At 41.5% G+C, this 22,128-nt stretch overlaps 1 protein-coding gene across 2 annotated transcripts in view; it reads right to left on the minus strand.

The window, feature by feature from the left end:
- Acot9 (acyl-CoA thioesterase 9) overlaps nucleotides 1-3,583 on the minus strand; it is a 43,568-nt gene extending 39,985 nt beyond the window's left edge. Inside the window, exon 1 of one of the 2 annotated variants that reach the window (XM_048440736.3) lies at nucleotides 3,382-3,583. In XM_048440736.3, coding sequence (XP_048296693.1) covers nucleotides 3,382-3,401 — 20 coding nt within the window. In that variant the 5' untranslated portion in view covers nucleotides 3,402-3,583. The remainder of the gene's footprint in view (nucleotides 1-3,381) is intronic. The other variant, XM_048440735.3, reaches the window with a different exon arrangement.
- Between the last annotated feature and the right edge of the window lie 18,545 nt (nucleotides 3,584-22,128).

Genomic DNA, 22,128 nt, shown 5'->3' on the forward strand with positions numbered 1-22,128 from the left:
AACAGCTGTACCATATATTTGTGCTTTGAGCTGACTCACCTAGACCAAATTCTAGTCCTGTAAGCTCCATTAATGGCAGAGGAGTGCATTCTTTTTATTTTCTACACCATATTAATACTCTATCTTTTCCTTTTTAGACATAGAAATAACTCACCACTGTGTTACAACTGTCCACACCATTCAATACAGTACTGTTCTATAGATTTACAACCTGGGAGCTGTAAATTGTAGCATTCGGTCTGGCCTGGGTCATCTGGGTTTGTGTAAGTATACTCTGTGATGTTGTATGACAAAACACACTTAACAGTGCTGTGCTTAGAGGACAGCCCCATTGGTAGATGATGAAGCAGTGAAGCAGAAGAGCAGGAGAATTGCTTAATAATAGCCAGTCTCTCAGTCCCTCAAGATTGTTTTACTCTCCTCCTCATCTCTGATAAAACCACAAGAGCGCCACAACATAACCCCCTGACTTTTCAAGGAAACTACCATGGATCCTTTAGGATACTCAGGCCACAGGACCCCAGGATTGAATCCTTCTAATGAAAGAGGCCTGAGAATTTCAACCTCTCCATGGCTTGCCTAGGGTGTTAGAATCACCTGCAGCTCTGAAAAGAAATGGTTTGGCTCCATCTTAGGTTTCAAATACGGAAAAAATGGCAAAAAAAAAAATTGTCAGTGTATTATCAGATAGTACAAGCCTGGGGGTGTCAGCTCAGGGGTAGAGGACTTGCTTAGCATGACTGAAGGCATGCGCTGCTCTCCAGTACCTCAGCTACAATAGCCCGGCCAAGGTTATTCATATGCCCATTACCCTGAGAAAATACCTCAATATGGAGACTAAATCAAGTGGGATGACACATGTACATCTGGGGAAAAGTCCCACAAGCAAACACCAAATAACCTGATCACCTCAGACAGTCTGTCCTCACATAGGGATTACTTCTCGACTAGACACTGATAGAAGCCAAGGTTTACCAGGACTAACAAGATAGAGTGCAAGGAAGAACTTATAAACTGGGTTTAAAAGGCTCAAGAAAGGAGTTGTTGGAACTAGAGAAATAGCTCAATAATTACAACTACATTTTATTTTTATGTGTATGGGTGTTCTGTCTGCATGTATGTCTGCACACTACATGCATGCAGTCCCTGAAGAGGCCAAATGAGGGGGTCAGATCTCCTGCAACTGGAGTCCTTGAACCTGGGTCCTCTGGAAGAGCAGCCACTACACTTAGTCACTGAACCAACTCTCTAGCCTATTAAAAAGTACTTCTTGCTCTTATAAGAGACCTGGGTTTGGTTAGCAGTACTCACGTGGTGGCTCACAACCATCTATAACTCCAGTTCCAGGGGGATGTGATGCCCTCTTTTGGTCTCCACTGGTATCAGGCATGCTAACGGAACACATGTAGATATGCAAGAAAAACACTCATACACATGAAAATAAAATTTCACAACCCTTTGGAAAGGTCCCGTGGAAGGCACATGGCCAAAGCCAAAAAGCTTATAGAAGCCTTTCTTTCACATTATGTCCAAAGGTAATCATGCCTTCTTGTAATGACTTTCAGCCTGTCTTCAAATAGTATGACAAAGCTTAGGTGCTGGTGGGTGGGGAGATGACCCATTTTGTTCACCTGATAGCGAGGTTCCTAGGAACAGTAAAGGCAGATCAAGGGCCCCTAGAGAATTAGTCAAGGTCGAGTTCACCAACAGCAGGATGACTTCTGAAACCAGAGCAAGTGTCATTCTCTTGGAAACCAGGCAAGCAGAAAAAAATTGCATGTTGTGGATTAGGGCCAGCCAGATATGCCCTTCAGTCTAGAGACTTCAGTTCTTAACTGTGCCAGTTGGAAAGATTACATCTACCAAAAGGCATTCTCATTGCCCATGTGATCCAACAGGGCCTTTCCATTACAAGACCCTCCCCGCTAATCAAGAGTCACGTTCTAAAGAGGGCATGATAATGAACATCTGTAAATCCCAGCACTAAAAAAGTTGAAAGCTGAAGGACCGCCATGGGTTCAAGGCCAGCTAGTATTACTTGGGCTGTTTCTCTCAAACCAACGAATAAATATACAGACAAGAACTGGAAGTGGTGGCACATGCCCTTAACAGCAGCACTAGAGAGCCATAGGCAGGGGGATCTCTTTTAGTTCAAGGTTGATGTACGAATTGAATTTTAGGCCAGCCAAGCTTACATAGTGGAACCCTGCCCCCAAAATAATACAAGGGGCTGGAGAGTTGGCTCAGTAGTTAAGAGCACTTGTTGCAAAAAGTCCTGGGTTTGATTCCCAGCACCCACATGGAGGCTCACTACTTCAGGCACCAGACATGCATGGGGTTCAAAGACGTTAATGCAAGGGAAACACTCATACACAGAGATCCTGCATCTGACGAAGGATGGCGATACAGTCGGAAACCCACATTGCAGCACGGGACTGAGCCCCCCGAGGTCCAAATGAGGAGCAGAAGGAGGAAGAACATGAAAAACGAAGTCAGTACTGCGAGGGATGCCATCACCCACTGATACAAGGGAACGGATCTGATGAGAGTTTACCAAGGCCAGTTGGACTGGGACTGAAAGAGGACGTGATCTAACCAGACTCTCCGAATTTGGCCGGATTCTCTGACTGTGGCTGACCCGAAGTCTTTCTGAAAAGCCATTGACTATGACACTGGGACCTGTTTCCTCTACATATAATGGATTTTGGGGATCCAGTCTGTTTGGACACTCACCTTCCTGGACCTGGAGGGAGGGGGAAGGAACTGGAACTTCCCACAGGGCAGGAAACCCTGACCGCCCTGGGGGACGAAGAGGGAGGAGGAGGGGGAGTAGGGGGAGTGGGAGGGTGTTGGGAGGGGGGGTGGAAATGGAAACTTTTATAATTTAATAAAATTTACTAAAAAAAAAAAAAAAAAAAAAAAAACTAAAATAATTAAAAACAGATGAATCAGCTTATGCGAGCCGAACCCGAACGGTTTGCACATTGATAACATACTTAAGTCAGATTCCAAGTGTGTCAAGCACATAACCTCCAGAACATTTTTCAAAGAGAAAAGGGCTGGCTGGCAAGGCAGAACTGAAAATACTGGCTTTCAGAAAAGGGGCTATCCCAAGGTTCCAGCCACACCCATGGTGACCAAAGGGATAGGAATTTCAAGGGAACACCCTGAGTCTTCCCTTTTTAAAGTGCCAGAGTCACTAGAGCAGAGTGGTATTCTTCCAGGCTAGGTCACTGGGCCCGGGTATGGGCTGCCGGGTGCCTCTTTCTGCATCCATTGCTTCCGTCCCGCCCACTGCTTCTTCCGCCCCGCGCCGGCAAACGGAGGCGTGGGCGCCCTAGGACAGCGCCCCACCAAGCCCTTCCACGCCCTGCCACCTACCGCATCACTGCCCGCTTCATGGTACTCCACTGCCCCGCCAGGGGTGGACAATCAAGTCACTCGCACTCCTGGGCGGAAGCAAACAGGTAACAGAAGAGCCTGAGTGTGAGCTCGAGTCCAAACACCCGGCAACCGCCCGCCCAGGAAAGAATCTTGCTTGGAGCCTACGCCACGAGAAGGCACGGGAGGGGTTGGGCCTCACGATCGGAAGGGCGAGGCTACGCTCTTCGGGGCGGGACTACCGTGTAGAGAACGGCAAGTCCTGATGTTTGATTGGTGGGCAGCTAGAGACAGGCTCAAAGGAACTTCCCATTCAATCAGCTAGGTGGGGTCCTAGACTAACTGACAGGACTCTTCCCTCAGTTGTAAAGGAACCGCTCCTCACAGCTCAGCTCAGCACAGCAGACGGACATAGCGGCTGGGAGCATCTCAGCCCTGGTTGAACTCTTTAGTTCCCAACTCCTACAGGTTTACTGCCAGTCCGTGGTTCTTGCCCTTGACATCATCTGAGCAGCTTTTCAAAATATGGGTACCGTGATTGTTCTCCCAGCAATAGGAAGACTGAGGCTGGAGAATAGTCACCAATTAGAGGCCAGCCTTGGCTAAAGTGAGGTCTAGGTCAGAAGAAATATTGTTGTTGTTTTTATTTGAAGTTTTGGTATAAAAATTCTTAGTGAGGAAAATTAAGTTGAAGAGAATTTTTCAAGGAAGGCCCATGCCTGTTATCCAGGAAATCCAGGAAAGTGAGGCTGGACAATCACAAATTCAAGATCTGCCTGATTACAGAGTAAGGTCCAGTACAGCCTTTGCAGCTCACTGAGATCCAATCTCAAAATGAAAAGTAAAAAAATGGATTGAGGGAATCTAAGTGGCAGAGTGCAAGTCTAGCATGCTGGAGTTCCCGAGTTCAACCCCCAGTATCAAAAAGGAGAAGAAAAAAAGAACATAAAAATTTCAGATATTAGGCATTATGGCACATTCTTAAATGAGTTGATTGTGAGGTCTTATTTACTTAACAAGAATTCCCTCATCCAGACCCATGGCCAGGTGCTGACTCACAAGCTACTAATATAGATGTTTGCATAAGTGACCATTCGTGAGCCTAAGAAACCATTTTTTTAGAAAAGAAGTTCTGTGCAATGAACCCCATAAACTCCCCTGCAGATGATACTTAAAGAGGGAAAACTCTCAATATTTGACTCACTTAATTCTCAAGTCAGGGAAGTCATGTTAAAGCCAGCCAACCTAGCATTCATGTGTGTCTCTATCTCAGTTTTTAAAATCAGGCTGGAAAATGACTCAGGAGTTATGAACACTTGCTGTTCTTTCAGGGGACCAGGGTTCCATGCCCAGCATCCACATGCAGCTCAAAGCCATCCCAGGGGATCTGATGGCCTCTTCTGGCCTCTGCACATGCCAAGCCACACACATGGTACACATACATGAATACATACACAAGCAAAGATTCATACACATAAAATGTATTTTTAAATTGTTTTAATGTCTTACCAACCCTGATGTCTCATTGTTGTTCTTGTTGCTGTTGTTGTAAGGGGCAAAGTAGTCACAAAGCCAGACAAGAAACATGTAAGAACTGTATAATGATGAAAATCTTGTCCTTACCTTACATCTGCCAACTCACCTTTATTGTTACTTGTGTCCCACCTAATAACAGATTTACAGATACATTATCAATGGCTTTACTACAAGCAGAATAATAAATATCATAATCTGATAATGTTATCGTTCATTCATGTACTATGACCAAAAAGTTTTAATAATCATATTTCCTTGGGATGAAGAGCCACATAGATTCTGGGTATCTGGTTTAAGCAAAGCATTTTCCTGGGACACTATGTCATCAGCTTCCAAACTAACTTATTTCAAACTATATTATGATTTCACAGGCTAAAGAAATTGTTTTTAAAATTAGCTTATTTCCCATATTAATTATATAGCTAATCCAAAATTATCAACATGAACCAGACGTGGGATAACATGCCTGAAATACCAGTTACTTGGAGACTGGGGTGCAAGGATCACAAGTTCTGAGCTAGTCTGGGCTTTGTAATGGTTTCAAAGCCAGTCTCCACAAAATAGTGAGACTCTGTCTCAAAATAATCTAAAGGGCAACCGCGTTGCTGAGATGTTAGCTCAGAGGTAGTATTGCCTAGCACGTATAAGGTCCTGTATTTGAACCCTAATGCCAAAGAGTGTGGAAATGATCCAGAATAAATTAGGAGACTGTCTTAGTTACTTTTCTATTGCTCCTATTGAGAACTAGGTGAATGATCCATCTGAGAAGTAGGTCTGAATGCCTTTCTGAAATATATTATCCTTCTCATAGTTTTATTTATTTATAGGAAGATATTTTAAGGTTTTCATTATGTGTGTGTATCTGGAGGTGTGTGTGTGTGCACATGAGAGGACAAATGGGTACTTGTGGAATCCAGAATTGGAGTTATAGGCAGTTGTGAGTCATTGTGGGCCAACAGATTTGAATGTTAGGAACTGAACTTGGCTCCTTTGCCTGCCTTAGTTACTATTCTATTTTTGTAAAGAGACACCATGACCAAGGCAACACCACGACCCTGGAAGGGGCACAAAAGCACATTCCAAGGACAAACCTGAGCTTTGGAGGATTGAGGTCACAGGACCTTGTCCTGTTTTCTTGGAGCTTTTACACAAGCAATGAGAATTCTCCTCATGTAGCTTCATTCCAGAACTGTGTTCCAACAATCTTCAAGGCAGGGAGCATGATAGTAGGCAGGCAGACATGGTGCTGGAGATACATCCCGGGCTGTGGCTGCAACTGCAGCAGTTGCCGGCGCCCGCCGCTCTTCTTCTGGGCAGCCGGCAACTTCCAGTTGGGCGTCAAGGGCCGCCGCCTCCGCCGCCTGCTGCTGCTGCTCGGGGCCTCCATGGCCGCCGCCTCACAGACGCGCGGCCTGCAGTTCGGGCCTGCGCCCTCAGGGAGACTGGCGGGTCCCATGCCCGCTCGACCCTCTGCCACCTCCTACTTGGCCCTGCACGCCCCGCTGCTCCTGCTGTGGCTGGCGGTCGCTGCGGCCCGCGGTGGGGTTACAGCCTGGAGTCCAAAACTACCTACCTGGAAGACCTCCCACCGCTGCCTGAGTACAAACTGAGCCCACCCAAGTTTGGACGGGAGGTGGGTGATATCTTTCTCATTCAAGCTCAGGGCCTGCCTTGGTCTTGCACTGTGGAGGATGTTCTTTTTTTTTTTTTTAAAGTAATTTTATTAAATTATAAAGAGTTTCCATTTACGCCCCTCCTCCCAACGCCCTCCCACTCCCCCCCTCCCTCTTCTCCTCCCTCTTTGTCCCCAAGGGCAGTCAGGGTCTCCTGCCCTGTGGGAAGTCCAAGTTCCTCCCCCCTCCCTCCAGGTCCAGGAAGGTGAGCATCCAAACAGATTGGATCCCAAAAATCCAGTATATGCAGAGGAAACCAGTCCCAGTGTCATTGTCAATGGCTTCTCAGTAAGACTGCAGGCCAGCCACATTCAGAAAATCCAGCCACATTCAGAGAATCTGGTTGGATCACATGCTCGTTCAGTCACGGTCCATCTGGCCTTGGTAAACTCTCATTAGATCCGACCCCTTGTATCAGTGGGTGATAGTATCCCTCGCAGTCCTTCGTCATTTTCTTCCTTCCATTTGGATCTTGGGGGGCTCAGTTCCGTGCTCCAACGCGGGCCTCCATCTGTATTTAGCTATCCGCCAGGAGGTAGGAAATAGTCAAGAGTCCCAGGTAACCTTGGGTGCATGGGGGGGGGGTGGGAGGGTTGTTGGAAGGGGAGAGGGTTAGAGAGAAGGGAGTAGGGGAGGAATGGAGAAAGCTCTGTTGACCGGGATGGGGGGAAGGGAGGAAGGATGAATGTGGGATCAGGGAAGAATATATTTCAACTAAGGGAGTCATATTAGAGTTTACAGGAAACTTGATTATATATGGGATCCCAGGTCCAAGGAGAGATCCCCAGATTGTTCTCTGGACAGAGGAGGGGGTGCCTGAACCGGCCTTGGCCCGTGACCATACTGATGAATATTTTGCTTATCACCATAGATCCCTCATCTGGAGTTGGATGGAGGATGTTCTTAACTTTTTATCAGACTGCAGAATCGGCAACAGTGAAAGTGGAATTCATTTCCTCTTAAATAGAGATGGGAAACGGAGGGGTGATGCCTTAATTTTGAGACTTCAAAGTCCACCCACAGTGATATGCATATTCACACAATCATACCTCCTAATCCTTCAAATTTTGCCACTCACTGGTGACTAAAGATTCAAATATATGAGCCTATGGGGAATATTCTTATTCACACTACTACAATGACATTAACCTCTAAACCATTTTTCCAGCCTTTGCATTCTTTTTTTCTTATATATTTTTTATTTTAATTAAAATATAATCAATTACATCATTTTCCCCTCCCTTCCCCCCCTAATGCCTCCTGTTCCCTCTGCAATTCAGGGCCTCTTCATTTGGATTATTATTGATATATACAAATATATGTATATTTGTTACACAAATATATAAATACAACATGCTGACTTTCTTCAGTGTTGCTTGTATGTGTGTGATTTTATAGCTGACCAATTAAAGGGCTCATTCCTGGGAAAGACTAATTCACCCTTTCTAAGCAGTCCTTAGTTTCCTGCAGTTCTTTGTCTAGAGATGGGGGCCCCTTGAAATTTCCCCCTCCCATATTAGCATGCCTATTAGTGGTCTCATTTTTTTAGGCAGCCATAGTATTGTAGTATGTGGGTGCACCTTCCCTATCATTTTAGGAGATGTAACCTCACATCAAACTTCCTGGTTTTTTCTGTTCTTTTAAGAGCAATGTGCAGGAATTGTGTTATCCGCTGGGGATGGACATTCCACAATAAGTTGTTCTGCATATTTTGAGCAGTTGTGGTTTTCTATTATGGTCTCTATCTGTTGAAAACAGAAGCTTCTTTGATGACAAGTGAGAGCTACACTTCTCTGGCAAAGATGGCTGGTGAACAAACTTATTCTTTAAATAGCAGCCAAAGTAACAGGATTCTTTCCCATTTGCTACCACAGATCATGATTTAAAAAACAAAACCGAATGATGTAGTTCAATGGTTGTGCATTTACTAAACATGTGAAAAGTCTGTGGTGGTTTGAATGAGAATAGCCTTCATAAATTCCTATGTTTGAATACTTGGTACCCTATTGACAGAACTGGAACTGTTTAGGAAGGATTAGGTGGTGTGGCTTTTTGGAGTAGGTTTGTCACTGGGAGCAGGCTTTGAGGTTCAAGACTCATGTCATTCCTAATGTGCTCTCTGCTTTCTGATTGCTGTATGAGAAGAGAGCTCTCAGCTGTTCCTGCCACCATGCCTTCACTCTGATATCATGGACTCTACCCTTGAAAACAATAAGCCTAATCAGACATGCTCTTTAATAAGTTCTGTTGGTTATGATTTATCACAGCAATAAAAACCCAACCTTATACAAAGTCCTAGGTTCAATCTCCAGAACTCCAAAATGAAATTTAAAAAGTAAAACTGTAGGTGCCGTTTCCCTGGATAAAAACTATTTCTCTAGGAACTAGAGAAATGGTTGAGCAGTTAAGAGCCCAGGCAGCTCTTCCAGAGGACTCAGGTTGAATTTCCAGCACCCATATGGTAGCTCACAACTGTCTGTAATTCCAGTTCTAGTGGATCCAGTGCCCTGGCCTCCTCAGGTACAAGGCATTGCAAGCAAAACACACATACACATCAAACAAAATGAATTTTAATAAAAAACATAGTTCTGAAGTACTATGACGAATACAGTAGGTCACAAGTTACCCAAAACTATCCCTTGCCCATTAAGCCTGACTCAAATATAAGTCCTGTGGACAATTGATGATGACCAAAACTCAAGCCTGTGTTCTAACGCAGAGAAATAACATTTCAAAGTTCATGAACAATGCCTGGAGCTATGAATGTCCCTAAAATCTAATGGCAAACATAGCATGCATAACTGCACTACTAGATATGCTGCTTGTATTACACTTGAGGGCCAGCATCAGCACAACATGCAAACTGCTAGTTTGAAGAAAGAGTGAAAAGTGAGCAATTAATCTGATAATAATCCTAGATTAAACATCATTCTATAAGCAGTTCCACCCAAGTGATCAAGATACTATTAGCTGGTTCATTTAAATATGATTTGCTTAGATTTCATACTCTCCTCAGTGATTATCTAATCCATATTGTCAAGCAATATTGAATTGGAGGTGAATAGAATTGGGATCAAGAAATGAATGAGTTTGGCTTAAATCAGTTTAGCAAGTATGCATACATTAAATTCCAGAACTGTAAAGAAAACCTTCGCATCCCAATCTTCTGATCCATATTTATCTTAAATCCCCACTGTCCATGTTTCTGGTGGTTCCTGATCTCAACAATTACTTCCTTTCTTATTAATTACCCATAAGTAGCAACATCAATATATATTATAACGATTTTTACAAAATAAATGTTTAGAGAAGTGAGAAGCCATACCTAAAGCAATAGTGACATAACCAATACTTTAGTCCAAGGCTCCTAAGATCAAAACCAGGTATTTTCAGTCACCCACCCTGTCCCTCAGAGTAAAAAGAGAAATTTGCATGGGTGTGAAAACAGAGCACATTTTCCAATTGATCAAGTTGTGATGCCTTAAAAATGAAAGATACAGTGCAAAAAGCAGAGAAAAAGTTATCAAACCATTTTCATGAATTAGTTGAGCAAATTTCATTTGCAACTTGAGGCAAAGACAGATGGTATAATTGCATCTTAATGTTCCCTCTAGCTAAATTTTATGGAATTAATCTAAAACACATATGAATAATATAGAGGTGTTGAATATTTCCTGAGAACCAATCTAGGAAGAAACAAAATAGGAATTTGCAGGAACTTTAAAACATGGGTTCCATTAAATCTGTCCCATACATCTAAATTGCCATTCTGTGACCATTTGGCTCAGAATTTCCCCATTTTTAGAGAAGTTATTTGGGGAATACACACACACACACACACACACACACACACACACACACACACACACAACTGTGTGCCCACAGAGGCCAGATAAAAGAATCAGATATGGAACTGGAGGTACAGGTAGTTGTTGGTCACTTGGTATGGGTGCTGGAAACCCAATTCAAATTCTCTAGAAAAGCAGCCGGAACTCTAAACCACTGAGATATCTCTCCGGAGAGCAATTCTGTCATTAAATGTAATGCTGAGCTCCTTGGAAGCTATCCTTGATACAATACAGAGAAACTCTAGTGCCATTCTTGTATACAGACTTTCATGTGCTTTAAGTTCTTGTCATGTTCCTACTTCTTCTCCATTGTTTCCACTTCACTGCTAATTTCAATTACACTGCAGTTTCTTTCAAGTGCTACAACAGAGTAGTATCCACAGGGATATTCTAGAAACTTTCTTTACCCAAAGAGATGCAAGATGCTATTGTATGTGCCTTGTGGAGGATGTACCTGCCATTGTAATAATAATAGCATTGTCTATTAAAGTACAGATGTTAGGCAAATGTTTCCAGAAATACATAACAGGGAGAGATGTCCTTCCAACACAGTCTCTATTCCAGACTTTCCTTAACTTCTTACCCCACATGTCACTTAGAAGGTTTATCCCTGATTTTTCCTGATGTCTGAAACCTAGTTGATGGTTGGCCTCATCATTCATCCCCTTTGTTACTAAGTAGGGAAACCACCTATGTCAAGCATTGTGCTGGAACTAGGCTTAAGTGAGACAGGCAAATGCCTTGATTGCAAATTTTGATTCTCAAAAATATTACATAGAAATATTTTTACCTTTGTGTTAGGGTTTGAAACACCATGACCCAAGAAAGGGAACTTGGGGAGGAAAAGTTTTATTTGACTTACATTTCTACATCACTGTTCATCATTGAAAGCAGTCAGAGCAGAGCTCAGACAGGGTCGGAAACTGGAGGCAGAAACTGATATAGAGGCCATGGAAGGGAGCTGCTTATTGACTTGTTTCCCCATGGCTTGCTCAGCCTACTTTCTTATGAAACCCAGGACCACAAGCCCAAGGATGGCATCACCCACAGTGGGTTGGGCCCTCCTCCCCCATCAATCACTAATTAAGAAAATGCCTTACAGTTGGATCTATGGGGGCATCTTTTCCGTTGAGGGTCCCTCCTTTCAGATAACTCATTTATGTGTCAAGCTGACATAAGACTAGCCAGCACAATCTTCATTATCTTTTTTGTTGCTGTTTTCAGTGTTCCCTTAAATTTTGCAAACTAAATAAATGACACACTTTCCTCACCATCTTAGCTACATTTCACATGTTAAAATGATGACTTACGCCAAGAGCTTGTATTAGCCCAGATGCCTCAGTTTGTTTCCCAGACAGATTATCATTATATTTCCCAGCTGGCCTTGAACTCGAAATCCTCCTGAATCAACTTCCTGAATAGCTAGGATTACAGGTGTATCACACTATACTCTTATTTACAATTCATTTCAAATGATAGCTTCTAATTCTACTGACTTCTCCCCAACATCCTACCTTCATGTACAAAGAATTTGTTGAATTTTATCCAAGAATCAACTGTCACCTCAAATCAAAGACCAAAACTCTAGTGGCCAGATTCTGCCTTGTTCTAGAACATACTTAGCTAATAACTAGGCAAAAAATAGATCCAGAAACAAGGATGCCAAAGCTTACAGATGGAGGAAAAATATCTGGTACTTTCCATTGCTCGCTAGTGCATTAGTCCCAAGACCCTAGGATCTAAAGCCTTTTAATTAAAAAACAATGGATTTTCCATTCTAAAGTGGTGGAACTTGGTTTTGTTTTGTTTTTTGAGACAGGGTTTCTCTGTATATATATCTCTGACTGTCCTGGAACTCACTCTGTAGACCAGAGTCCTGGGATTAAAGGCGTGTGTCATCTAAAGTAGTGGAACTTGTGATAGTTAGCTTTAGAAAACTCATTTAAAAATACCATCAGAAGCCATTCTTAAACATATATAATTGGGCTGGACATATCTTGGTTGGCAGAATGTCTGCCTAGTATTCACAATGCCCTGGCTTTGTTCCCCAGATGAGTTGCAATTCTAGTGCTCAGGAGATGGGAGCAGGAGGGTAAGAAGTTCCGGATCATCCATTCTCAACTACATATTAGGTCTGTAGAACCAGGCCAGTCTATGATACATGAGTATGTTTCTTGAAGAGTCTACTTTTAAAGAGGCTCCTACTGGGTTTTCTACATTTTGATGAATGGTTAACATAATCAGTTTAAAAATAGTACAAGACCACACATCCACAAGTAAAATGACAGATGGATCTGGTGATTCATCATCTTTTTGCAGATGGAAAGACATGCAGACTGAGAAATTCCCTGCATGTCTCACATTGAATTTTGCAGGGAGTGGAGGGAATTGTTGAGAGGAAATAAGAATTTCATATTCTCTGCCAAGCAGAGAAAAAGAAACTATTGAGGGTTAGAGAGATAGCTCAAACCTGGGTCCATTTCCAAAATCTTTGCTTCTGTGTTGTTTTTGTTTTTAAAAAAACATGTGTGGTAGCACTTGTAATCACTGTGCTGGGATTGCAGAAGCAGATAAATTCCTAGGGCTCAGTGGTCAGCCATCCTAGCATACTTGGCAAGGTCCAGGCCAGTGAGAAGCCTTGTCTCAAAATAACAATATGGACAGTGCCTAAGGAAGGACTCAAGGTTGACTTCTGAACACCACAGTAATGTACACACTCAAAAAAAAGTATTGAACCATGATAGAAGCCACGAAGTCAAAGGCGAAGATTGTGTGGCAAAAACCTTTGCCTATAAAAGTACCGATTTTTAATTTCTAAAAAGCATTTCAAACCTTTCACCACCTGCTGTCAGCCTGCCCTCATGTGGCTTCCTCCTAGTAGAGCCATTCTTCATCCACTCTTCGACTTCTTGATCCACTCTTCACCTCTCCTGCCCTCCTCCAACACAATGAACTGAAAGCAAAATATAATCATACGACTCTTCCACTTTAAAGGTTGGCCACTGATTTTTGAATAAAAACAGAACTGTTCTGCACAGGCCACTGATCCTTGCTTATCCCCTCACTCCCAGCCACCAACCTATACCACTGCTGCCTCCTCCTCCTCCTCTTCCTCCCTTCCTCCTTATCACCCTCCTCCTAGCCTTCTCTGAGCTTCCCAATTACTAGGCTGCTCCACTGCCCAGTTCCTGATTTCATACCCATTGTTCCTTTCCATGAAAGCCCTTCTCTTCACTCTGTCCTTGGCCAACTTCTTCAACTCATTTACTGAAAGCAGGCTGCCCTGAATACCACTGACCTACCCCCAACTTTACTGACTCCCAAGCTATGATAAGCACCTCTTAACCTTTCTTTCATAGCAGTTAGGACTGTCACTACCATCCAGAATATTCTCTCTATTCCAAAAAGAAATTGCATGTCTCATATCCCTGAAGTCATTGCCCAATCTCTTTCCCAGAACAATTAAGATTTCTTCTCTATCTATGGATTCTCCTATCCTGACTATGTCATACAAATTGAAATATCCAAAATGTGCTGGTCCTTCATGGCATATCTTTCACTTAAAAGAACATTTCTGAGGACCATCTATGTACAAGTAACTCATTAGTTTTGTATTTTAATTTCATTTAGTGTGTATGTTAGAGGGAAAGGCACATGCGTGTGCATAGGTGTGTGGATATGTGTCTTGTAAGTGTGTGTATTTGTCATGGCTCATACATGGCGGTCAGAGGACAAATTTGGGTAATGATTCCCTCTCTCTCCCATTCAGTTCTGAAAAATCTAACTCAGGTCATCAGGCTTGCCCAGTAAATGCTTTTGCCCACTAAGCCATCTCATCAGCCCCCACTTCTTTTTAGCGTGGAATGAAATGTCATGTATACCTTATTTGGCTCATCTACCCTTCAGTTGATAGACACTTACCTTGTTTCTCCTTTGGGGCTACCATGAATGATGCCACTATTTTAAATGCAAATTTTAAAATCATTTCTTATCTATAACTTTAAGCATTTACCATGGAGATATTCTCCTAGGTCTCTGTCATTTATAATATGCCAGGTCAAGCGCAGAAAAAGAAATTAACTTATTTCAGATTTTTTACCTGAACACTATAATGCAAACTATATATTAAAACTTGGATGAGTCTTTTGACTATTTGTGATACAACTAATTTAACTATGTGAGTATTAATTAACTAGCTAATTAGTTGACTAGTTAATCAGCACTGTGTTTTTCAGCACCAAACAATTCTCTCCAATGACATCTAGAACTTTGCATCTAAATGATATTCCTCTAAATTTTTAATTAGTATACCTTGGGTTGGTTTTTCTCAGGCTTTTGTGTCAATGTCTGAACTCATAGGAATTAAGTCAAACTATTAAATTCTCTCTTTCTCTCACTCTCTCTTCTCTCTTTCTGTGTCTTTCTGTCTCGTGTGTGTGTGTGGGGGGGTGCTTTTGTTCTTGCATGTGTGCATGTGTTAGTGTATTGCTGGGAACAGAAGCTAAAGCCTTGTGAGTGCTGTGCACACGTTTATCTGTTTTGAAACTCAATTTTTCTCTGGATTCTGAGCACATCCCACAAAGAGCCCATTCCTCCTTCACTCCTCTGCTCAGAAACATTTGTAAAACAGTTCCATGAATGGCTTATATTCAGTCAAGAGTTACTGATGATGTTATAAAACTCTAATCCCAGAACTGTGAATGTTGAGACAGGAAAATTATGAGTTTAAAAGCCAGCTTGAGCTATATATTGTGAGATGACAGGAGAGTAGGGAGAAAAGAGAGGGGAGAAAGAGAATACATATTAAAATACATATTAAATATAGAGAGCCAATATAGTAATTCAATTCTACTGAATTGTTTTATTGAGTCACTATATATTAAGTCCTGAGCTGGGTACAAAGCCTACACAGATCAAGAAAGGAGAGTTCATGGATCAAGTCCCCAAGCTGTGGGAGTGTGGATAAGGTTTGGAGAGGAGGGGAGAGGGAGAAACCCAGATAAGGAGTGCTGAGCATAGAGACAGCATGGGGCAGTTATTGGCTCCAAGCTGTGTGGGAGGTTGTGCTCTGTGAGCTAAAGCTGCCCGTGTTTCAAGGGAAAACTACAGTTCTATGTGAATAGCATTATTTCAAAATTCACTCAGTTCGGAACACACTGCCACGTTCTTTATGCTTCACAAATTTCTCATACTTGGTAATTAGAAAAGATAAAAATGACAGTCAGAAAGATGGACATAAAATATTAATTTAAAAAGAACAGCCTTTATCTGTTGAACTATCATGTTCACAGGCACGCACATGCACACGCGCGCGCGCGCACACACACACACACACACACACACACACAAATTTTAAAAATAATGATTGGAGAGATGGCTCAGCAGTTTAGAGAACTTCTTGCTCTACCAGAGGACCCAGTTTTGACTCAAAACCATCTGTAACTACAGTTCTAGGGGATCTAACACCCTCTTGACCTTCACAGGTACCAGACAGACACATAGTACATACATATAAATGCATGCAAAACACTCATAATACACAAAATAAATCTTAAAGACAAAACAAAACAAAAACAAACAAAAAAGATAAGAAGAGTTCCTAACACCTAGGAGTTCATCATCACCTAGAGAGAAAAAGGTGAAAATGTAACCAAATGTATTATAACTACTCTAGTGCACAGTGTGCCACCCTCTCTCGGAAGCAGCAGCATATAATTCAATTTGTTCTATCATGACAGAGCATGGAAGGCATCTAGGTGATGACATAGAACAGTGACTTATAAAGCCACACTGAGAACGCGACATCTGAGGGAATTCTGCACTTAGAAAGAAATTAAAAAATTATCCAAACTAAAATCTCCAGTTTCTTAAATTCTTTATTTAAAAAATTAGAGTTTTCCAATATAAGATTTTATACTTAATATACCATGCCACACACTATCATACACCTAGATGCCTGGCTAATTAAGGAATGTCATTTGAACTAAAGGTACCAATGAAACATGGTCAGGTACCCTGTACTTTTATAACCCAGTCCCCCACCTCCTGACAGCAGGGTTACCATCACTGCCAACCCAGATGAATCTTCCATGTAAGCAACTAGAGCTATGTGTCCTCAGCAGAAGTGACTATCTAAAGGCAAGAGACTTCCTTTGCCTGACTGTTGAAGAACTTAGCTTGATGCTCTGGGAGAATTAACAAACCTCTGGCAGGGTAACTCTGAACTAAGTGCCAAGTCACTGAGGGAAATTGACCGCTTACTCATGTGATCTTTGTCCCAGGTAAAGTAGCACCCAAACCTTCTCTTCCATGCACTGTTTTGTTCTAGACAAATCACATAGAACACACATATCAAGTGACTGTCCTAGGTGAGAAACTGCTGAATACTGGAGCAACAGGAGTGAAAACAGGCTACAGTATAGTACAATGGTACAGGGCTTGTCTAGTATAGACAAGGCTCTGAGTTCCATCCCAGCACTAAAGCGCGCGCGCACACACACACACACACACACACATTCGAAGAGGTAAAAATAAACAGATGGGACAAACAGAAGTGAAGGATTACTGTTGTTACTGGTAAGAAATGACCAAAAGAAAACCTAAATCAGCATGGAATTCTGAGGTAATTAGGATGAGATGAATAACAAGTAAACAAGTATTTGCATAAGACAGTGTATCAATTTTGCTAATGCTAACATCTGCTACTTCTTATGACTCAAACTAGTAAATCAAATCAGTTCTGTTTATCTGCTTCTAAAAGAGACAATTTGTATTTAGAACTGCTTACAATTTTGTATAATGTGCAAAGATTTAAAATTGGTGACAGATCAGAGGAAGGGAGCCCTTGTGCTGTTACAATTTGGGGGTTTTGTGGTTTTTGTAATGGAACTGGAACTGAGTAACATTAGAACACTGCCTGAAAGTGAGACTTAAAACCAACAGTCAAACAGGGATGTTCAAAATGAATCCCAAGCCAGTTAATATGTAAATATAAACTGAATGAATTCACATATCTTAGGAGAGAAGGTATGTTAGGTTATAATACTTTAGTTTGCATAGTTTAAGGCATAAATAGGTTTTTCTCTGAACCTAATTAAGAACCTCAAAGTTGCCAGTTACAGGACTCATCTGCCATTAAGCATGCTATCAAAAGCTGTTATTATTATTAATTTTTGTTTAGCATTTTAAAATTATTTTAACATTAGCATAAAAGATATAAGATGTTGTGCCATTTTTAACTTTTTTGAAACAATATTTCACTGTGTAGCCTAGGGAGTCTTGGAAACTTTGATCCTCCTGCCTCAGCTTCCCATGTGGTAGAATTACTGGCATGTATGACCACATCATACCAAGATATAGGAACTGGGAACATTTTTCAGTGTTGGGAATTCAAGTATTTTAAACCTGAGCTATAGCCCCAGCCTTGTTCTAGTTAATACTGATTACCAACCTGATCAGATTGCGAGAATCCTTGGAGATTAGCACACCTTAAGATGTGTCTATGAAAGTATTTCCAGAGATTATAAGAGCATGAAGGCTTTGACCAAATAAATCATTTAATCTACTCATAGATTAAAAATTTGAATGGGATATTATGAAGTGGTGGATCTGTGGAAGACGAGGCCTGATGGGAAGAAATAGGCCCCTGGGACACGTCTTCTAGTGCTGTCTATACACTGCCCTGGCCCCTTTTTGTTGCTGCTGTGATCTCCTTCATGACTGTCTTGAATTAAGCACATCTATTACACCATGTCCTGTATGTCACGATGGACAAAACCTCTAAAACCACAGGGGAAAATAATCCTTCCTCATTTTCAGTTGTCCTGTGACAGCAGCAGAAAAGTGAACACACATGCTGAGCACATGCTGTATTACTGTGCTCCTAGATCAAAAATCTCTGTTTTCAAGCCTGGGGAGTAATATCTCTCTGGAAATATGCCTCCGATCTCCTCTTTATGTGACACTGGATAGTACCAGATCACATGGCTGTGCAAGGCCTCAAGGGAGACAGGGAAAATAAGTATCTGGTAATGATAAAAGGGGGTGTGGTGTATCTGGTTCCATTTCTATTGCTGTGATAAAATATCCTGACAAAAGCAACTTAGAGAAGAAAGGATTTATTGTTAACAATCCCAGGTTATTGTCCATCGTAGCAGGGAAGTCAAGAGAGCAGGAACTTAAAACAGTTTCAACACATCCACAATCAAGAGCAGAGAGAAAGCAATCAATGCATGAATGCTTTACTATTCAGGTCACTTTCTTTTCACATATACAGTCCAGAACCCAGTCCCAAGGAATGACATTGCTCACAGTGGACTGGGCTTTTCCCGTAAACTAACATAATCAAGATAATCCCTCAAAGACTTGTCAATAGGCCAACCTCATCTAGACAGTCCTCATCGTAATTTTTCCCTGGTGATTCTAGATTGTGTCATATTGATACCCATCACACTACAGTGGCCAAGAACAATTAAGATACTTTGAGGTTAGGAACGTTGCAAAATAATTAGAATAGCTCCGAGGTAGACATCTAAATGTGTTTACTAGGTTCAGTCCTAGATGCACAGAAAAAGGACTTCAGAAGCCAAAAAAACACTGCTCCATAATAAAAATGCTCTGATGCAAAAATTCTAGTAGTATGGGGCTCAGAGTTATATAGCTCAGTGATAGGGCCCATTGCTTTATGAAACTCTAGAGTGTCAGTATCCAGCACTGCAAACAAAAATAAACAAGCCCTCCAGTAGCTGAATCTTGAGACCAGTATATTTAAGTTGGTTTTTGTTTTGTTTTGTAGCATGTGTTGTAGTCCTTGCATGTATAGCAGTGGGAAAATCAGATAAAATACTTTGCCATCATAGTAATCATATTCTTGTAAATATATTTTAGCAGAAAGCTATGGATTCTATGCACATCAGTATTTTTTTTCTAGTTATAATTAGGCTTTTCAATCAGGAACTGTAAAACATGCCTGTAATTCCAGTAGAGGCAGAAGGGTCAAGAGTTCAAGGCCATCTCTGTCTACATAGCAAGTTCAAAGCCAACCAGGGATACAGGAGACCCAGTTTGAGACAAATAATTAGGCTTCTCATGGTCATGGACCAGAGCTCCAGTGCTTCTCTTGGTATGAAACTATAACAAGAATACTATAATATTGAAAGTAAAGGTTAGGGGGAAAGATATAGCTGGTAAATATATAAACAAAGCTGTATTGAAATACTCACTTCACAAAATGTTATTCGAATTAAAAAAAAACTATGAAGATCAAAGGGACCAGTGTGTTGACACATATTTATCGTCCTGGCACTCCCAGACTCACAGAGTAGCAATGCCTTGCTGTATTTACTGTGGGTCAGGTACTGGATTTTATGTATGCAATTCAGAATGCTGATTTTTCATTCCAAGCAGTCACATACCCCATTGTGAATTTAAAAAACAAATATTCTAGGGCTGAGAGATTGCTCAGAGGGTTAGAGCTCTTGCTGTGAAAGCATGAAGACTTGAATATGGATTATATCTGTACTTCCAGTGTTGGGGGGATAAAAGACAGCAGATCCAGGGAGTTCCATGGTCAGCCAACCCAGCTAAAATGATGGCTCACATGTGAGTGCACATGCACACATGTGCGCACATACACACACACACACACACACACACACACACACACACACACACACACACACACACTTCAGACTGCATGACTCTGGGATTGACCTGACTGGGGTGATGGAGGAATAAGAAAATGACAGACACGTTTACAGAAATCTGGGATTGGGTGGGCTGTGTGCTCTAATTGAGCTGCACTAGTAGCATACTGGACACTCAACCCATTTATTACATACAGTATGAAGGAGGAGGAGATGGGCTAGCAAATCTCAGTAGGAGGTCTCTATTGGAAAGCAGTCTCAGGTTAAAGTATGCCAGAGGGGAAAGCTTTGATTGATAGTTTCTGCATACACTGATTTTAGCTAAAGGTCAACCATTTATAAACATCTGTATTTAGACCAGGGGAAGGTTTTGCTATTTGTCTAATCCTGGACTGGGGAAGGTTTTGCATTTCTATGGGTTTGAGGCACTGGGGTCCGTGACATGGCCATGCTTATATCAATAATACACATTTACTCTGGATTTCATCTCTCTATTCCCCCCAAATTTTAAAGAAATATATATTCTAATTTCACATATCAGTACCTTGGCTTCTAGGTCCTCCAAGAGACACAGATACACCATGGGTGAATTGAAAATCAGCTTTCTGAGTTGCATATACAAAATCCAGTACCTGACTCACAGTAAGCATAACAAGGCATTTCTATTTTTGGGCATGGGAGTACTGGGATTACAAATATATGCCAACACACTTGGTTACTTTGATATTTATAGATTTTAATTTGAATAACATTTTTGTGAAGTGAGTATTTTGATACAGCTTTATATTTGTAGATATTTGCCATATCTATCTTTTTTTCCTTAATCTTTACTTTTGACTTTATAGTATCTTTATAGTGTCATACCAAGAGAAGCCCTGGAGGGCTACTCCATTCAGTTTGCAGACAACAGAGGCCCAATACCTCCACTGTCCATTCACACGCTTAACATTCTGACTTTGAGTTTTATGCTTATTTCTTTCCCATCTTTACCTACTGCTTCCATGGTGGATAGGATTATAGTGTAGATAAAAACGACATAAATAAGGATCTAACCAATACATAAGACAAACTTAGACCTGCCCTGCCTAAAAAGGATCAAGTGAAACAGTACAGAGAAATTTGGAATCTAGTTTTGTTAAAATACACTAGAAAAAAACGAAAGTAAAGTTCCTTTCTTTAGTAGTTTGGGATAGGAAACATTTCGAATTAGGAAAACCCAAACACAGACAGGAATTTCTATTTGTGTGTGTTTTTACTTGTTTGTGTGTCCAATGCATACTATGCTGTCATCAAACTTACTACGTAGTTGATGATGAACTTGAACTCTTGAAACCACAGCCTCTGCTTTCCAGTGCTGAGATTACAGGTATATATCATAGTGATTAGCACACAAAAGAGTTTAAGATGACAGTTTTCTTGCTTTTGCCTGTCTTTTTGGGGTGTGTGGGGGTTCTCACTAAATAACTCAGACTGTTCTGGAACTCAGCTTCTCAAGTGCTAGAGGATTCCAGACATGTGTCACCACATCTGCGCTGACATTTTCCAGGCCGTTCTGTTTGCAATATGTTGATCGTCAACCATCAGTTAGGCTGAAACTATGTGCCTATTCATTACCTTATAATTTGCTAAAGTAAGAAGACATTCATCTCTAAGCAGAAACAAGTCAAAAGGGGGTAAACATTGCTTGAAGGCCTCGAAAATGCTGAATGTGTCCATGGGAGAGGAACTTGAGGGTGACAGCCTCCAACCCCATGATCATTTAGGTTTCTAGATGATTTCTTGTTTCTAAGTTTGGAACACTGATTTTGCAGAACCCTGTTTCCAGTGGTGGTGGTTGTTATAGACAGCTGTGGTCATGAGCCTACCAGTTCCTCAGAGTACTCTCAACACCAGTTTACTCCCGATAAGTCTGAGCTGTCAAGCCTGTACCTGCTGGTGGAAAAGGGTGTAACTAATTGCATGTCTGATAAGAACAATTTGGAAAATAGTTGATAGCCATTACTTGTTATGCATATTGACTTTGGGGACCATGAGTTAATGTTTTGG

This window comes from Myodes glareolus, chromosome X (assembly GCF_982192425.1).
Source record: "Myodes glareolus chromosome X, mMyoGla1.1, whole genome shotgun sequence".
Classification (NCBI taxonomy): Eukaryota; Metazoa; Chordata; class Mammalia; order Rodentia; family Cricetidae; genus Myodes; species Myodes glareolus.